Source organism: Lycorma delicatula, chromosome 1, assembly GCF_047948215.1.
Source record: "Lycorma delicatula isolate Av1 chromosome 1, ASM4794821v1, whole genome shotgun sequence".
Taxonomy (NCBI): domain Eukaryota; kingdom Metazoa; phylum Arthropoda; class Insecta; order Hemiptera; family Fulgoridae; genus Lycorma; species Lycorma delicatula.
The window spans coordinates 107,780,455-107,798,655 of record NC_134455.1 but is presented as its reverse complement, the minus strand read 5'-3'; the positions used below and the strand labels follow the sequence as shown (position 1 = coordinate 107,798,655).

At 28.3% G+C, this 18,201-nt stretch overlaps 1 protein-coding gene across 1 annotated transcript in view; it reads left to right on the top strand.

Moving 5' to 3' along the window:
* The first annotated feature begins 331 nt into the window (after positions 1-331).
* LOC142318158 (transmembrane protein 205) overlaps positions 332-18,201 on the top strand; it is a 38,652-nt gene continuing 20,782 nt past the window's right edge. The window contains exon 1 of the mRNA XM_075354702.1: positions 332-628. Within this exon, the coding sequence (XP_075210817.1) occupies positions 396-628 (233 nt within the window). The 5' untranslated portion in view covers positions 332-395. The remainder of the gene's footprint in view (positions 629-18,201) is intronic.

Below are 18,201 nucleotides of genomic sequence, written 5' to 3'. Positions count from 1 at the left end.
AAGGATTTTCGCAACACTAGATATTTAAGCTTGTGTTTAATAAAAAATCGGATATTAAATAACTAACTAATTCCATCCTATTAAAGTTTTGATTTTTATAATGGTAAATTTTACATATGTATATATATACATATATTTATATGTGCGCGCGCGTATTGATCCTTGTTTTATTGAGCTACTTTATTATTTTTATCCTTGGGAGACTATTAGAACAATCCATCACTTCTGGTTGGATCAACGAAGGGTGGTGAGTGCGTGTACGCGAGGAGGGGAATGATTGGCTACAAAAGTGAGGTCGGTAAACATTTCGGCTCAGTTTGTAGCTGTATACTGCTGTGGATGGTAGTTTCAAGTCGAAATCCAGTTCATATTGTTAAGTGCTAATTAAAAATAAAATGTGTGTACGGACCGACAATAAAAATCATTCGAGTGAAAATAATTTAAAAACAGATAAATTTGTTAATTCAATGTTACTAAAAATGGAAAAAATGAAAAAAATTGAAAACAATGACGAGCAACATCCTGAGGCAGATTTGGACACTTTAGCAGTTTTCACGTCACATCAGCGCCAATTCGTTGAGACAGTAAATCAGAAATGGGAAGATTTTAACAAATCCCGCTATTACAAGTAAGTGTGTTAAGGTTTAAATTCCTAAAAATGAAATAAAATTTGTATGAATCACATTCGAAATGTGAACATAATTCTGTATTCTTTCTACTAATACTATAAAATAATTATTCAGTTATTCAGATCGATTAATATTTTTAATGAAAATTATAAAAACGATTTAAAAAATTGCGTAATTATTTTGAAAAATCAAATTAATTACGCAATTATTTTGCTTAATTATTTTTAAAACAAATAATAATTGCGTAATACAGTTTACATTTATCACAATAAAAGTAATATTATATAGTAAGTTTACTTAATAGTCTACTGGCATACCAACAGTTCTAATGAAATTCATGATTCAGAATCTATGACTTTAATATATTCTACATTTTATACTTTTAAAAATTCCTGTTAGAAATCAAAGAATAGTTAATTTTCACAATGCAGTTTTTTTTTTTTTGGTTTCGATTTGTTATGATATTTTTAAGAAAACGAGCTCTAACTGGGTACTGAACCTGGGATAATCGATTTTGTATTATTACCAAATATTAAGAAATTTTTTATTGATATTTGTTAATTTGCTGTTGTAAAACTTCGTAAAACTTACGACGCATATGAGCCCATCAAGTTCTTCTGTTACCTTAATTAAATAAACATTTTCTATTTAAGTTAAACAAAATCAAATAGTAATTTAAGAAATATATTTGTTGTATTTTATAATGTCATAATTACATTTTTGCAGTGTTACTATGTTTTTGCTTTTTTATAATAGAAATAAATAAATTAAAACTCTAATTTTTAATGTAATCAGGTCATTACTCAGTTTTGTCGAGACTTTCTGCATTAATAGTTTAATCATTCATATTCTTGTTTAAAAAATAACACTTTATTTATTAAATTGTAAAGAAATCATTGAATGTTGTATCGAGCTACAACATTTTTAAAGAGCTAGTAATAAAATCAAATTATTAATTGTGATTTATAATTTAAAATCTAAATTTATAATTAAATTTATTTATAAAAATTTTACTTCATTATTATTAAATCAACTAAAATTGTATTATTTGTTTATACAGACTTATTATTTATTTTCTTTTTACTTCTTGGAATCATTTCTAGTTCTATGCTGCAAAAAGGAAAGTATCAGTAAAAAAATGTGGTATGGTTTTTTCTTCACTTCTTGACGATTCATGACCCAGGGACACCAAAAAACAGAAATAAGTGGAGGGGGGAATAATGTACGTACACTTATTGCCGTCTTTGAAGCTTAATAATTTTCGATTGGATGAAATTGGTTTTGATGAAATTTTGTTCAGAAACTTTATACGGAGGGAGAAACTTTATCTGCGAGGGTGCGGTAAATAGTTTTTTTTTTGGAGTCAATTTTCTCAAAATTTTGCAAACAAAACCACACACTATATTAAACTCAGTATATGTACCCATGCTTATATTAACGTTAAAAAAAATTTCCCCAATATTCCACCCTTCTCTAAAAATCAAAAAAGCTATCTTTTTATTTATTACACATTTTTTAACCGAATGTTTTTTATGTCCTCCTAGGCATAGTAGTATAAATGACCACAAAAAAAAAAATACTTTGGAGACAACATTGGTGACGAAGGAGCTGATGATAATTGAAAAATATTGATTTTTTGAATTTTTAAAACTTTTTTATGTTTATTTTCACGAATCATTTTTCCACTATATAAAAATAAATAACCAATGCCAGGAAAGCATTACAACTCAGCTTTTTAAGTAAGCAATATCATTAAAATCAGTTCCTTAAAGAGAAAGGGAATAAATGACAGATTTAGAAAAAAAAACTTTTACTAGAAAGAATCTTTTATATTCAGTGTACTTATTAAAAATCTATAAAAAAAAGAACATAATTATGCTAAAAAAAAGTATAAAACGTTCAGACTATTATAATACTTTTTTATAAAATATTGTTGGTTTAGCATGAGACTATAATTCACATAAACTGATAATGTTTCTTCACATTCAGATAAATGTTTTAAAATTAATTTTTATGTAAATATTATTTAATCATAATTTCTAAATTACTTATTTCAATAGATACATTCATTACACGTACGAGGTCGCAGCTATTAACGAACCCCGAATCAAGAAAACTGGATTAGTTTGGAGATTTCTGGAATATCATTATACATATAATAAAACGATTTTAAACAGTATAACATACTGATCACTTCAGTAGGCTGCATTCGTATCTAATTTTAGAACCTCTTTTGTATATAATCTTTTAATTTCAGTTTTTTCGTTGAAGCATACGCTCACGTGTATCTTTAAGGGAATATTATACAAAATAAGTACTAAAAAAATTTAGTTTTTAATTTTAGCTTAATACGAGTAATTTGCCACATTTTTTATTTCCAAATTTAAAACTTCTAAAAATACACTCACAGATGTGAGAGCGGGTCCACGCGCACACACAAATACATTAATAGATTTACTTAACAGAAAATTAAAAAAAAAAAAATTAATTTATAGTTTGTATTCTAATACTACCTACAATTATCAAGCAAAATTAATTGCGGTTAGGAAATTATCCTTGTTCACTTACTGCAAAATCAGCGGGAGAGAAAGTACCTTTAATTGAACTACGATGATAAAAAAAATCGAATATTGTGGGTTTTAAATCAATTGAAATTGTTAACTACAGTAAATGCATTGAATTATATCAACAAATTTTTATTTTGTTGTTTCACATTTCAGCGATGAAACAAAATACGAAGATTATTAAGATAAAAATATTTGACCTAGTCGTGGAGTTTCATAGTTTTAGCGAAAGATGTCGAGTTCGAATCCCGATCAGGCTTGATATTGTTTTTACTTGAAAAAATGTAAAATCATGTTTAAACCTACAATATTCCAGATTCTGTAAATAATATTAAAACGTCAAATTTATTTCTAATATCAATCCTTTATGCATTTATGCTTATTCCGTTTTTAATTCCCAGATAATAAAATAAAATTTCCCATTAATCTCATACAAGGATATCTCATATCCCTATTTCCCACTGGTTTATTTAACAGAGCTATTGGGTTGGAAAGAATGTAATTTCGGTTTTGTAATGTTAAATAAAAAACCTTTTTATAAAAGAAATGAACTTTAATCAATTATATATTTTCCATTTTGACCGATAATCTTTTGCTATCTTTCTGTACCATCATGATTCCGTCCTCATAAAACTTCTTATCCTTTTTAGAAAAAAAACCAAAAAAAAAAAAACAAAAAAAACAGCCGAATGCGATTCCAGGTCATAATTATTAAATTTTACAAATTAATGAGTTTTGCAAACTTTGAAATAAATAGATATCTGATGGGGCAAGATCAGGGGTATATGGGGGTTAAGACATCAATCCCCTACCAAATTCTTTTAATTTTTTATGAGTTACCAAAAATGTGTGAGGCCTTGCATTGTTTTGGTTGAACACGGTTTCTTGGCGATTTGCCAATTCTAGCCGTTTTCTTTGATTGATTCCTCCAGTTTCATATAGATGTTTTTAGATGTTGAAAGTAAACATCTGAATTGATCGTTTGATTCCTTGGAAACAACTCAAAATACACAACTCCTTTGTAGTCCCACCGAATTGATAGAAAGATCTTTTTTTATGCAACTCAGCTTTCTCTATGACTTGGTCCAGTTCATCACGTTTTGACTATGATGTTTTTCCATTGATGATGTAGTAGACGAGTCATATTCGTTTCAAAAAGGATCGACTTCATTGCGTTTGAGATGCATGTCGCAAATATTGATTCTTTGTATTAAGTGACTATCTTTCAATTCGTATGGAACCCAAATATGGAGCTTTTTAATGAGTCCAAGACATTTGATACGATTTTCAATCGTGTGCGATTTTCAATCACACACAACGATACATTTAACTTCTCTGCAATCTCCCGCATAGTTATATGACGGTCCAGTTCAATTATGACTTTGATTTGTGTTCATCGACTTCAGTAGGTCGACCAGAACGTTGGTCATCTTTGAGTAAAAAATCTCAACAACGGAGTTTTTGAAATTGATTCTGACACGTGCCTTCTGTTAGGGAATCAACACCATAAACTTCACCTATCTCTTTGTGATCCCAACTGTTTTCTTACCTTTTCAGAAATAAAAAAGTAAAATATATCGAAAATGTCCATTTTTCACCTCATGTTAAAATTGACCATAAACTAAAAGGTGCAAATAAAATTACGCGAAATCTTCTTCTAAAGTATGGTAAAAATGACAGCTGTCAAAGGCCAAAAAGAAAAAAATCATATCATTGGCAGAAATCCTTCTTGGAAGATTTAGAGCTAATGATAAAATTAACAATTAGTTTACTCCACAAAAAAAAAAAAACAAAAAAAAAAAAACAATTTTTGTAGTAAGTTATACTTGTATTTAATAAAAGGAAAAGTTTTAATTTAAATTTATTGTCAGACATACGTATGATATATATACGGAGAAACTTTGAAGTCTCTCATTTAAACGTATGATATATATACGGAGAAACTTTGAAGTCTCTCATTTAAAAAAAAACTAAAAAAAAAAAACGATTGCCATACGTGCGGAGAAGTTTAGTTTCCCATTTGTATTTATTTTGTGGTTTTTCAATATAAATTCATATCTGAAAAACGGATTTAAGTATATTAATAAATTATGTATGCATGCTTAAACTGATATTCTCAATGAAAAAAAGTACGAGTATATATGGAAATTCTTTTTTGCAAATTTCCAAAAGGAAGAAATATTAATTTTTAATCATTAACATCTATTTAATTATATATATTTTTTTTTTTAATTTGATTTCATTAAAAAAAAAAAGGCTTATGTGTTTTGTTATGAAAAAAAAAGACAGCTCAAGTGCAATCAAAACGAAAATGAAGTTATGACGGAAATCGATAGAGTGAGTCAGTTTGAATTATTAACCATTTTTACTTCCTTGTACGAAGTAAAGGAAGTATTGTGATCGCGAAAAATTTCGGTTTTCAGATTTCAACGGAAATATCCATTTTGACCATCCCTGAATTCATTTTTACTAGTTTCGGCGTGACATCTGTACGTACGTGTGTATCTCGCATAACTCAAAATCGATTAGCCGGAGAATATTAAAATTTTGGATTTAGGACTGTTGTAACATCATTTACATCAGCGTTTTATGTATGTATACTGTTTATCGCCCTCTGAGTAGATGCACCTTCTCTGCAATATTGAAACCATATAGAATAAATTGAAACATAATGCATTGTTTTATTCGAAAACACTGGGGTTGTATTTTTTTTTCTTTACATTAATATGGAGCATCAGAGGAACAAGAGAAACCATACACTGTTGCTACACCACATACACTGTACACCACATGACTTTCTTGTACCGCTATTAAATTACATATACGCAGTTTTTTACAATCAGAGTTTAATAATAATTAATAAATTAATATATTTAAATTTAAAAAAAAGTTAAAAATAAATTAGTTAAAAAAGTTAAAAAAATTTGTTTACTATCAGAGGTTAATCAATCAATATCTTTAAATTAAAAAAAAGGAAATGAAGTCGGATTCGAACCTGCGTGTCTTCCCCTTTTACGATCCAAATATTTCATTAATTAAAATTTTATTTCTCTATTACTCTGGAACCAATGTAAATAAGTACCGCTTATCGTTGAAAAGCTCTCAATGAGGGCTGATTACTGCAGAAAAAGTCCAAAACCTAAATTTTTTCTCGATTTTATTGTATACTTTTGGTTTAGTCGATTGCAATCTAAAGGGAAGGTGCACAACTAGATGTTACAACAGTTCTAAATCCAAAATTTTAATATTCTCCGGCTAATCGATTTTGAGTTATGCGAGATACACACGTACGTACAGATGTCACGCCGAAACTAGTAAAATGAATTCAGGGATGGTCAAAATGGATATTTCCGTTGAAATCTGAAAACCGAAATTTTTCGCGATCACAATACTTCCTTTACTTCGTACAAGGAAGTAAAAATGGTTAATAATTCAAACTGACTCACTCTATCGATTTCCGTCATAACTTCATTTTCGTTTTGATTGAACTTGAGCTGTCTTTTTTTTTCATAACAAAACACATAAGCCTTTTTTTTTTGTAATGAAATCAAATTAAAAAAAAACAATATATAATTAAATAGATGTTAATGATTAAAAATTAATATTTCTTCCTTTTGGAAATTTGCAAAAAAGAATTTCCATATATACTCGTACTTTTTTTCATTGAGAATATCAGTTTAAGCATGCATACCTAATTTATTAATATACTTAAATCCGTTTTTCAGATATGAATTTATATTGAAAAACCACAAAATAAATACAAATGGGAAACTAAACTTCTCCGCACGTATGGCAATCGTTTTTTTTTTTAGTTTTTTTTTTTAAATGAGAGACTTCAAAGTTTCTCCGGGTCAGGACTTCTTGTAAATTCAGTGATCGAGTCTTATAGACAACCGCTAGTTCTTTAAGGCTAGGAACACAGAGGGTGGTATGACCACTGAAATTGCTGCCAGTCGTCTTTATTTATGAATATTAGGATGCTTAAGTTTAATTGTGCAACAGCCTATTGTAAGGCAATATTGTATAGATCCTAAATCGTAATAATAACAACAAATAAATATGTTAACGTAGATAGAAATGAAATGTTAACGTACTCATAAATTACTAATAGGTTCGAAGCTTCTCCATGGAAATATGGTGTGGAAGTTTCCTAACATACAAAAAATGAAGCCTGACTGGGATTTGAGCACAGATTTTGCAGATGAAAATTTGAGAAGCTACTACTTCTCAGTTGAGATAAAGAATTAATTATAATATAGAATAAACCAATATTGATAAAACGAAATACTATATACGTATTTCACATATTTTGTAAAATATCTAAATACTTTTGAAATACAGTATATAACTTGGAAAACTTCTAATCTAATATATTATGCAGGAAATATTACCTACTGAGAAGATAATATTGGCTTGAAGAGAATAAAATATTGGTTAACAACCAGAAAGATATACATTTATTTGTTGTTTTGTGTTATTTGTTATAAAATTCTTCCAGATATGATACATATAAAGCATAAATTGGCTTGTTTTCCCTGAGATTAAAATCTGTCTCTCTATGGAAAACAGAGGGAAAGTGTCACTCTGAGGTAAATTTCATCTCAGTTTTAAGGGCTGGACATGGTAACATTCAACAGTATATTCGGTTCATTGAAGAAGCCAACAACAAATCTCTTCATTCCTAATTTTTGAAATAAAATCTGGCATAAAGTGCTTTTTATTTTTGGAAATATATAAATCACCACCTTATTACTTGTCATCAGCAATAAATATACTTGGGTTTTGTTTTTCTTGAGGAAGGTTATGATATTTCCAGGAATGTTATATCAAATCATCTGTCTAAAAGAAAAATAATGACGTATTTGTGTCATTCCGGAAGTATCAACCTTGCATTTACGATGTCTAAAAGATGCAATTTAATCCAAAACACACAGATAATATATAAGTTACAATTTATAAAATAAATAAACTTAAAACACTTTGAAATTTTTGCCTTTTGGTAAAAGAGTGAATAATTTGTTTTTTCGATTTGCATTTTATTTCTTTTTGGTTTTGTAAAATTAAAATTGCTTTTTTATAGCCCATAAGCCCCAAGTTAATTTTTCCTGATTATTCTATGTTAGTTTCAATAATTTTAGCTAATTTTGATCCCGTTTACTTTAGAATTACCTATACACAAATGAACCTTTAGGTAAAAACAAAAAAAACAAAAATTGCGAATCGATAGTATTTGTAATCATGTTTATTAATCTTTAACAAACAGGTTTGTAACTTGGTAGATAAGGTATTCAATTCCCTCCGTATCTCAAAGGATTATTTCTACAGCCACTCCTGCTTTGAATATAATAACAATTTTCTCTATAACTAATGGATGGTTTATTCGTATTAAACTGATTAAACATATTACATTCGTAGTGTTGTTTTAAATAGAACAGACCAGATTATTGATCTAAAATTCTATAGATCATTCATTACTAATCACAATTCTTGTATGTTCTTGCAGTTGTTCATTCTTGAGATTATTTAAAAATATGATTTTGATTATTGCTAAGATTATTTATTATACAGAACTAATAAATATTTGTCATCTACAATAACATATTGTAGGTAATAAATATTTAAAAAATAAAAAAGATTTTAAGAAAAAATTGTATACTTCAACTTAAATTAAAAAAAGGTATAGTATAAAATATTAACATTTTATTCCTTTAACTAATACCACATTAAATTTAACGATGTTTATGTTATTCTGAAATATTAATAGATAATAATTAACACTAACAAAAAAGTTTAGTAACAACAAAAAAGTAAATACAAAATAATATTTAAACTGTAGTATTTGCTATTAGATAATAATTATTAAATTTAATTAAATGTAATTTAATTTAAATATATTTTTTATTTTATTTATTTTTATTTCTATAACAAAAAAAAAAGAAGAAATTAATATATGCATATATATATATATATATATATATATATATACAGGAGTAGGTCTGTAAATAAAGTAAAGAGACTGGTTCAGAAAAACTTTTTATTTACAATCCAATTATACATGGATTCTATCTCCTTTGAAATAGTTTCCTTGGGAAACCACACAACGCTTTAAATGGATTTCCCACTCTTCATAGCAGTGTTTGAACTCAGACCGTAATATCCTTTAGATGGTCGGTTACATTTTTTAAAATGTTTCCTACAGTTCCAAAATAGTGTCCTTTGAGGTGTTTTTTAAAGTTGGGAATAGGAAAAGTCACAGGGACTCATGTCAGGTGAATAAGTTGGTTGAGGAACTACAGGAATGTTTTTTCTTTGCCAAAAACTCATTAATTGGGAGTGCAGTGTGACAAGTTGCATTGTCATGATGCAGCACCCAGTTGTCTTTGATGGCTGGTCTCATGTGGGCAACTCTTTTCCGCAGCCTTTCAAGATTTTCTTGGTAAACATATTGATTTAGTCTGTCCTATAGGCAAAAACTCCTTACAGACAATGCCAATACTATCGAAGAAACAAATTATGAGTAGCATGGTTTTGATTTGTTCATTTTTGCTTTTTTGGGACAAGGTGAGTTTGAAGTGTTGAAGTATGCCACTTCTTGCTCTGGCATTTTGTTTCTGTGTCGTACTCAAATATCCAAGATTCAGGACAATAATAACATTTTTTTGAAAATCAGGATCAATTTCAATTCACCCTAAAAAAGCTCGTAACAGGGCGTCATCTCCATATGCCATTTTCAATTCTGAAAAAGTTTCAGTAGCATTCTCACCGAGTTTAACACAAAATTTGATTGCACAACGTTGCTCATAATTAGTATCACTCATTTCTGTAACGCACAACAAAAACTCATTTCACGAAAAGTTTGTTTACGTCTCACGTGGCAATAATAGACGTATTATAATTTTATAAATAATTATAATTTTTATTAATAATATTATTAACAAAAATATTAATACCTAATATAAATCAGCTGTTCATATAATCATATGTTTACTAATAACCTTGTAGTGTTCCAACTTTGGCTGCAAAGAAAACTAGTCTCATTACATTATTTACAGACCTCGTATATATCTCCAACCAGTTTTCCAGTTACTGCCGGCTCTGGGTGTGTGTGTTTATAGGCAAATGCAATTACTACTACTGGTTTGCTTAAGTGATGTAATTGCAGTGTAAGTGTAAATGTAAACATGTAGTCTGGAACAGACTCAGGCTGACCACTCCCTCAGACATGTGGTTAATTGAAACTCAATCACCAAAGAACATCGGTATCCATAGTCTAACTTAAGTCGACAGAATATTCTAAGTCTTCACAAATGAATTACATTACTCAAAAAAGAAAACCATATTTGATTAATTGGCATCCATAATAATTGGAATGGATTTACTTTTCCATCCTCTAATTTTTACATACTCTGACCAAAAAATATTCTTTTTAATCAGAGGATCCTGAGAGAAGAGAGGATCCTGATCTTAGTTCTACCAAAATTATATTTAAAAAAGATTGCTTTATGATAATTTTTTTTACTTTCCTTTCATCATTGCTCTAGAGCTATGCTGAAAAAAGGAAATTATGGTAATTATTAAAAAATGAGGTATGGGATTTTTGCATTTCTCGATGTTTCATGACCAGGAACCTCAAAAAAAATTTAGGGTAATAAACGTACGTACAAACGTGTGCTGGTATTTGAAGCTTAATAACCTTTGACTGTATAAAACGACTTTAATAAAATTTGGCACACAGACTCATATTTGTGTGCATGCTCATATGGGACAGACTGCAATTTGTCTTATATTGTGCTGGAGCAATTTGTTGGAAAAGTTTGGGGTCAATATCTCCAGGAGGTATAGTAGATGGTTTCTTTGTTGTCAATTTTCTTAAAATTTTACAAACATAACTCCATTTTATATTAATCTCAGCACATGCGTACATGGTTATATTACCATTTTAACAAACATTTTGGAGCTAAATTCTCCCTCTACCAAAAAAACAAAAAAAGCTATCTTTTTATATTGCATATATTTTAACCGAATTTTTTCTTATGTTTTCCTAAGTGTAGTAGTAGTACAAGTAGCCAAAAAAATAAAATACTTTGGTGGCAGTATTGAGGGTGGGGAAGCCGATCAAAGTTTAAAAATATCGATTTTTGGAATTTTTTAAAACTTTTCTTGCCTCGAAAAAATAAATTTTAGGTTACTTTTTATTGGTTGCTCATTTCTCACTGATTTTTTTTTTTTTAGTTTCTTCCATTTAACATAATTAATGTAGATAAATTAAAAAAAATTCTGGGTAGGTGATTTTGGAGATGGGAGAGCAGAAAAGAATTTAAAAAAAATAGATTTTTAAAAAGTTTTTCTCATGTATCATTATTTTTCACTATATAAGAATAATTTACTGAAAAAACTTCATTTACTATAAAAGTTTACTGAAATTATAAACAAATCTAAAACACAATTAATCATACAGGGTAAGCAATTCAAAAAATTAAAACCATGGATAACAGATAAACTGTGTGAAATGATATCAATACGCAATTCATTATACAAAAAAACAATAGTGCACCCTAATAACTTACATTTAATTAAACTTTATAAAACATATAGGAATAAACTTAAAATTGAGATTACATCGGCTAAATAAAAATACTATGATAACATGTTTGACAGATGTAAAGGAAATTCTAAAAAGGATTGGGAAGTAATTAATTCCTTAACCGGTCAAAAAAGAAAAGATAAAGTTATTGAACTAAATAATGGAAATAATAAAAATATCTCTGAACCATTTCAAGTAGCTAACATATTTAACAATTATTTCATAAATGTTGTAAGTGACTTACGTAAACAATTAAATGAAGTTTGTAATGATACACATAGTGACCTGGCAAATATAAAATGAATGTGAAGTGTCATCAATGTTCGTTGAGCCTGTCCTTAATGCTGAGATTAAAAATACTATCAAAAATCTCAAAAACAATAAATCCCCTGGTATTGATGGAATAAGCTCAAAAATGGTTAAATTAGCCGTAGATCATATATCATATGTCTTAACCTTTCTTGTAAATATAAGCCTCCAATCTGGGAAATTCCCGGACGTTTTAAAAAAAGCAGTAGTAATTCCTGTATTTAAAAAAGGAGATAAAAACTCTGTTACTCAATATAGACCAATAATATTTCTATCTTCTTTAAAATCTGTGAGAAATGTATGAAGAACAGATTAATATCGTACCTCAATAAAACTTCTTATTTTAGTAAAAACCAATATGGATTCATGGCTGGGAGCAATACTGAAAAGGCGCTATTAAATTTTGCTACCCAAGTATTTCAGGGCATAAATGATAAGAAATGTGTGAGCGGTCTATTTTTAGACATAAAAGCTTTTGATTGTGTAGACCACTATGTCCTTCTATGCATTCTGTGGATGAGTGGTATTAGAGGTGTTTCATTTGATTGGTTTGAGAGCTATCTGATCAACAGAAAACAGTGCGTGAGAATAAAAGGGTGTTTAAGTAATTTTGCTGGGGTACAATATGGAGTCCCACAAGGATCTGTATTGGGAGCCATACTATTCATAATGTATGTAAATAGTGTCCGTTCGGCCCCGCTTAAAGGTAATGTATATGCGTTTGCAGATGATACTTCCTTGTGTTATGTCTGCAACACCTGGATAGAAGTGGCTGAGGACATGCAATCAGATTTGGACGCACTGCGGTTATGCTTTTCAAATCATTACATGATCTTGAGTGTTGAAAAAACTTTGTTTATCAACTTCTGCTTAAGGGGGAAAATAAAATTGCCACTTACAATAAAATATAAATGTAAAAAATGTGTGATAAATAAATCCTACTGTTTAGAATGTAGTGAGATTGCACAACGTGATATTTGTAAATACTTGGGCATTGTGTTAGATAGTGGTCTAACCTGGAAGAATCGTATTGCACTATTAAAGCAAAAACTATTAAGCTATCTTAGGATATTTTATTTTTTAAACAAACTATCCCCAAAATAACCATGAGAAAACTTTATTTTGCTATTGTGCCTAGTCGACTAGACTACGGCATCAGCTGTTGGGCAGGAAATTATGTTACAAATTTAGATTCCATAATCAAAATCCAAAAAAGATTCGTTAGAATGATCAGTAAAAAAAGAACTATGGATCATTCTTTGCCAATATTTAGGGAATTGTCTATATTACCCCTATGTTATTTAAATATGTTTATAAAGTAATGAAAATTTTCTTTATCAGAAGTGGTCATAGAGATAGTATGATAACTGAGTACGAACTTAGAAGTAAAAGGAATGTATATGTCCCCAGAGCAAATAAAATTATTTATATGAAGTTCTTTTCAAGTACTGCTCCTAGATTGTATAACATACTTCCTAATCATATAAAGACCGAGTAGGAACCTAAACACTTTCTTAAAGCTATTAAGACGATGGTTGATTAATACTGAAGATGCTGAAAGTATGTTCCATGTAATTACATGATTTATGATTACATATATAATTAATTATAATGCTTTATACTATTGGTCTTAACATAGTAATAGATTTTTACATATATAACTTAATGGATAGCACTGGATGAAAGGTTTATTAGTATACATAAATATTTGACGACGATTGATCTTCTCTATACTTAACTGCAGAAAAGATAAGTTTCCACCAAAGTAAAACATGAATTGAACAAAAACTAATTCTCCTATATAAGATAAAACTGTTTACTTTTTGTCCCCTTACTCTAACTAAACAGATTAATATAAAAGGGATGGTGCCACAAAACAGCCAAGACCCTTGTGGACACCTAATCTTTCATCTTTTACAAAACTCACTTCTGATTATAAATCATATAAATTAAGTATAATTAAGTTAAGTAATAAATATTAAATTGTATTATAAAACAATCTTAATATTGGTTCTAGACTATGAATAGATAACCTTAGAGTATAATTATAATTAGTGTTAGGATTACTCCATTAATTATTAATTTTGTAAAAGTGAAAGAAATAAAAGAATTTGAATTTGAATTGGTTATTTACCAATGTCAGGAAAGTATAATAACTTTGTTTTCAGCTTTTTTTTTTTTGTAAAAGAATTATATCATAAGTATAGGAATTCAACAATCTAGAGATTTTACTTAAAGGTATTTAAAAAAATGACAGATGTCCTTTATACATCATTAAGGAGACAATTTTTTTCTTTTTTAGGAATAATAATTTAAAGAAATTACAATAAAAAAAGCTATAAATTAAAAAGTAAAAGTCAATCCTAATTTTTCATACCGGTTGTACAGAACAGTGGTTCAATCTGTTAACAACTTAGTTGGGTGTGGAGTAAGTCTGTTTTATGACCCTTTTCTATTATCCAAGGGACAAAATACGGCATAACTTTCCTTTCTCTTACCCATTCTCTAAGTGTCTATAATACATTGAGAGCTTTTCAATCATGCATAAGTGACTTATTTTCATTGGTTCCAGAGTTATAGACAAATAAAATTAATGAAATATTTAGATCTTAGGGGAAGGCACATCAGCTTGAATCAGACTTCATCTATTTTTTTTTTATTTTTATGTATTGATTTATTAATTCTTAACCTCTCATTGTAAAAAAAAATTATGATGAATAATAATTCAGTAAAACAAAAAAATATGAAAAAATATCAGAACTTAATGAAATAAAATTTATGTACTTTTCATTTAAAAAAAAATGTGAATATTAATTTAATAGGCAAAAATGATGACATGTGGTGTCTACATCAGATTTTTCTTTAACAATTATTAATAACTGGATTTGTATATTGTGCATCTTCATTTTTAAGTTATCTTTAAAGTGATTTCCTGTTGAGACCTAGTGATGTACTACTTGCTAACCATTAAACTTCAATCTATGATACGATTAAAGTAATTCATAATTAGATTCAATGATAATTTAGAAATATATAAAATCTTTATGAATCTTTCGAATGTTTAAAATATATATATTTATATATAAAATGGCACTGATTGATGATATCATTGTTTATTAATTAATTAATCCTACTAACAGCATAATATTACTTTTCAAAATGGTACTGATTGAGAAATTCCCGGTATTTCAAAACTAGCTGATTGTTATCATGTAGTTTACTATCCAAGCTTGCAGAAGGTTGTTTATAAGAAAGTGAAACTAACAAAAAACCTTACTTTTTATTATTAAAAATTGTGATTGTAGTAATTTACTTAATCTCAGAGAGAGTTGAGTTGGAGCAGCAACATTTTGTAAGGAATATTCCTTAGTTCCTTATAGAAGTTAAAAAATATCAGCTTTTCTATGGAATTTTTGATCTTTGAAACATCCCATTAATATTTAGCTGTAACATGCTTATACCAAGTTATGCTGATATTTAATTTTTTAAATAATGATTTTGATAACAAAATGCAGTTCATTGATTTGAACTGATCCCAAAACCAGTTTAGTAAGAGTTCAGGCTGGCGTCAACAGTTTCATTAATAATGAATGACTTATTGGAGAGATGCTTAAATATAAATTTATATGCACATACTTATACATGTGACCGTCCCTGTTTCTAATTCCCAGAGATTGTTGCAACATCTAAATCATTAATTCTGCTTTAGGAATTATATTTCTTGCTGGTATGTGTTATGTTTTGATTAACCTATTCAATTGACTTAATTTCGTTTCATTTTGTAATTTTTCATTTCATTTTTGTTATTATCTTTTCTTTTTTTTTAAGATTATGTTATCTTAAAACAGACTGTAACTCCATTTACAGCTATTATTTACTTTTACTATTCCAATTAATCATCATAGAAAAGTGTAGTTAATTGAATAGTGTCATTATTGACATCATTTAGCGTATAACATATTTATAATTTAACTATTTTTAAATAAAAAATGATGAAAATTAGTACTGACTAAATGATTTAAAATACTTAAAATAAAATGCTAAAATATACTTTATTAGAAGTCACACATAAAATTATCATTATAGTAGCTTATTAAAACTCACAATTTCTCTCATTGAGAAAATTATCTTTAAATTGCTTTTATGAAGGCAACTGGTACAAGCTGGATAATTCAAGGAAAAGATTTCCTTAACATCATCAGCTAAAAGAGACAAACTTTTTTTTATTAAATCTATTTACAAATTCACCAACAGCAGTTTATGAGTGTGAAAAAATTTAAAAAACTTGTTTTAAAGAAAAAATTATAGCCAAATGTAGGGACAGTCATTGTTCTTTGGCCATTACATAATTGTTAGGTGACAAAAAAATGGATACAGTTTTTTTTCAAATTTCTTTTGAAAAAGGCAGTTATATTACTGAATTATTGTTTATTTATTTACATATTCTTAATAACTACAGATTGATGCCCAGTTAGTCACTTTTTTATGATGAAGTTGAGAAACAAATTTTGTAGCATATGAAAATAATGTCAATCCTGACTGGGATTATAATACAGAACCTTTCAGATAAAGAGTTTAAGACATCATCACCACTCCACCACAGAACAGCTTATCCTACAGTTTAAAAAATACAAAGAGAGTAGAATACTTAAAATATTAATTAATCAGATAAAAAATTGAACTTACCAAATCATATTATACAGGATATATAGGCATGAAGTTCAACATCCATACGCAAAAGGTTGAGAGGTGCTGAGACAAACATAACATTGATTTTATCTACAAACCTGTTTTTTCTTATTAGTGGACAGATATCCTGATCATAACAAATTGAGAGAGCAATATCCGCTCTAAAAGTACTAAAGAATCTAAGAAATAAAGTCATCTATGAGGGAAACTGCAGAGAAAGAAATACCTTTCTGTGAAGGCACCCAGGCAAAGAAACACAAAGAAATGAAACCTGGGTAACACAAGAAATTATACAAAAAATGGAAGAAAGAAGAAGATATAAAAACAAATATAAGAATGTAACAGAGCAATATATTGATGACTGTATAATGAATTAAAGAGAGAAACAGATAAAGCTAGGGAAATATGGATAAAAGAAGAATGTAAAGACATAGAAGATTTAGAAAAGAAAAAGAAGTATGACATGTTTATAAGAAGGTAAAAACCACCACATGGGATAGAAGAAGCCCTACTTATAAAATTAGGGAAATTGAGAAGAAAGATGGTAAAAGTGTTTATAAAGAAGACAATATAAAGAAACGATGGGAATTGTCCTTGCCTTTCAAACGTTTGTAAAGTATGTAAGGTTCCCTGATTAACATTCACCACTCAAATTTGCTTGTTATCAGGGAATTAATCTGAGTGGTATTCACTGCACAACTCTGTGGTAAACAACTTTCAAAGGTATGATGACCCTTTCAACCTATAGATGAAGGTACTTGCCATTTTGTTGACTTGGGATGCTAATATACAGAAATACTAGTATATTCAACTCAGTGGGAAAAAATTCATTCTTCAGTTTTGTAAGCATAGAATTCATGTTTTTCTTATGAATAGCTGAGTGATTTTCAGGTATGATTTAATTTTCATACCTGATCACTCTCCATAACTATGATGATCATGATGAATACTGTTCTGTTATTTTAAACCAACAGAAGAATAATTTCAATATTGGAAAATATCTACAAATAAAATCAGTTATTAAAAATACCATGTGCCATTCCTACTATAATATGTCCACCATTTTTCTGCCAAGTTTCCATCTGTTTTGATTTTAATAAACTCAAATTTCTTACACCCATTTTCATGTTCAATTGACATTACTTAAATAGGTTTTCTAGAATTAAATTCCCTATAAATTTTATTGCAAAATTTTGTTTGTTTACTGACAGTTTAATGAAGTTCTGTCATACATAAAGTAATTGTCTTTGTGACACCAATTCTTTTGTTTTACAATAATTTTCTAAAAGATTATTAGAGATACAGTTCTGTTACCTGATTTATTTAATTTTTAGATAAAAAACCATAAGAAACCATCAATTTATTCCTTAATTAAATTCTAAGAATTTCAGTATGACTTGATTTTACCCTTTGAGAAAGATCAGAC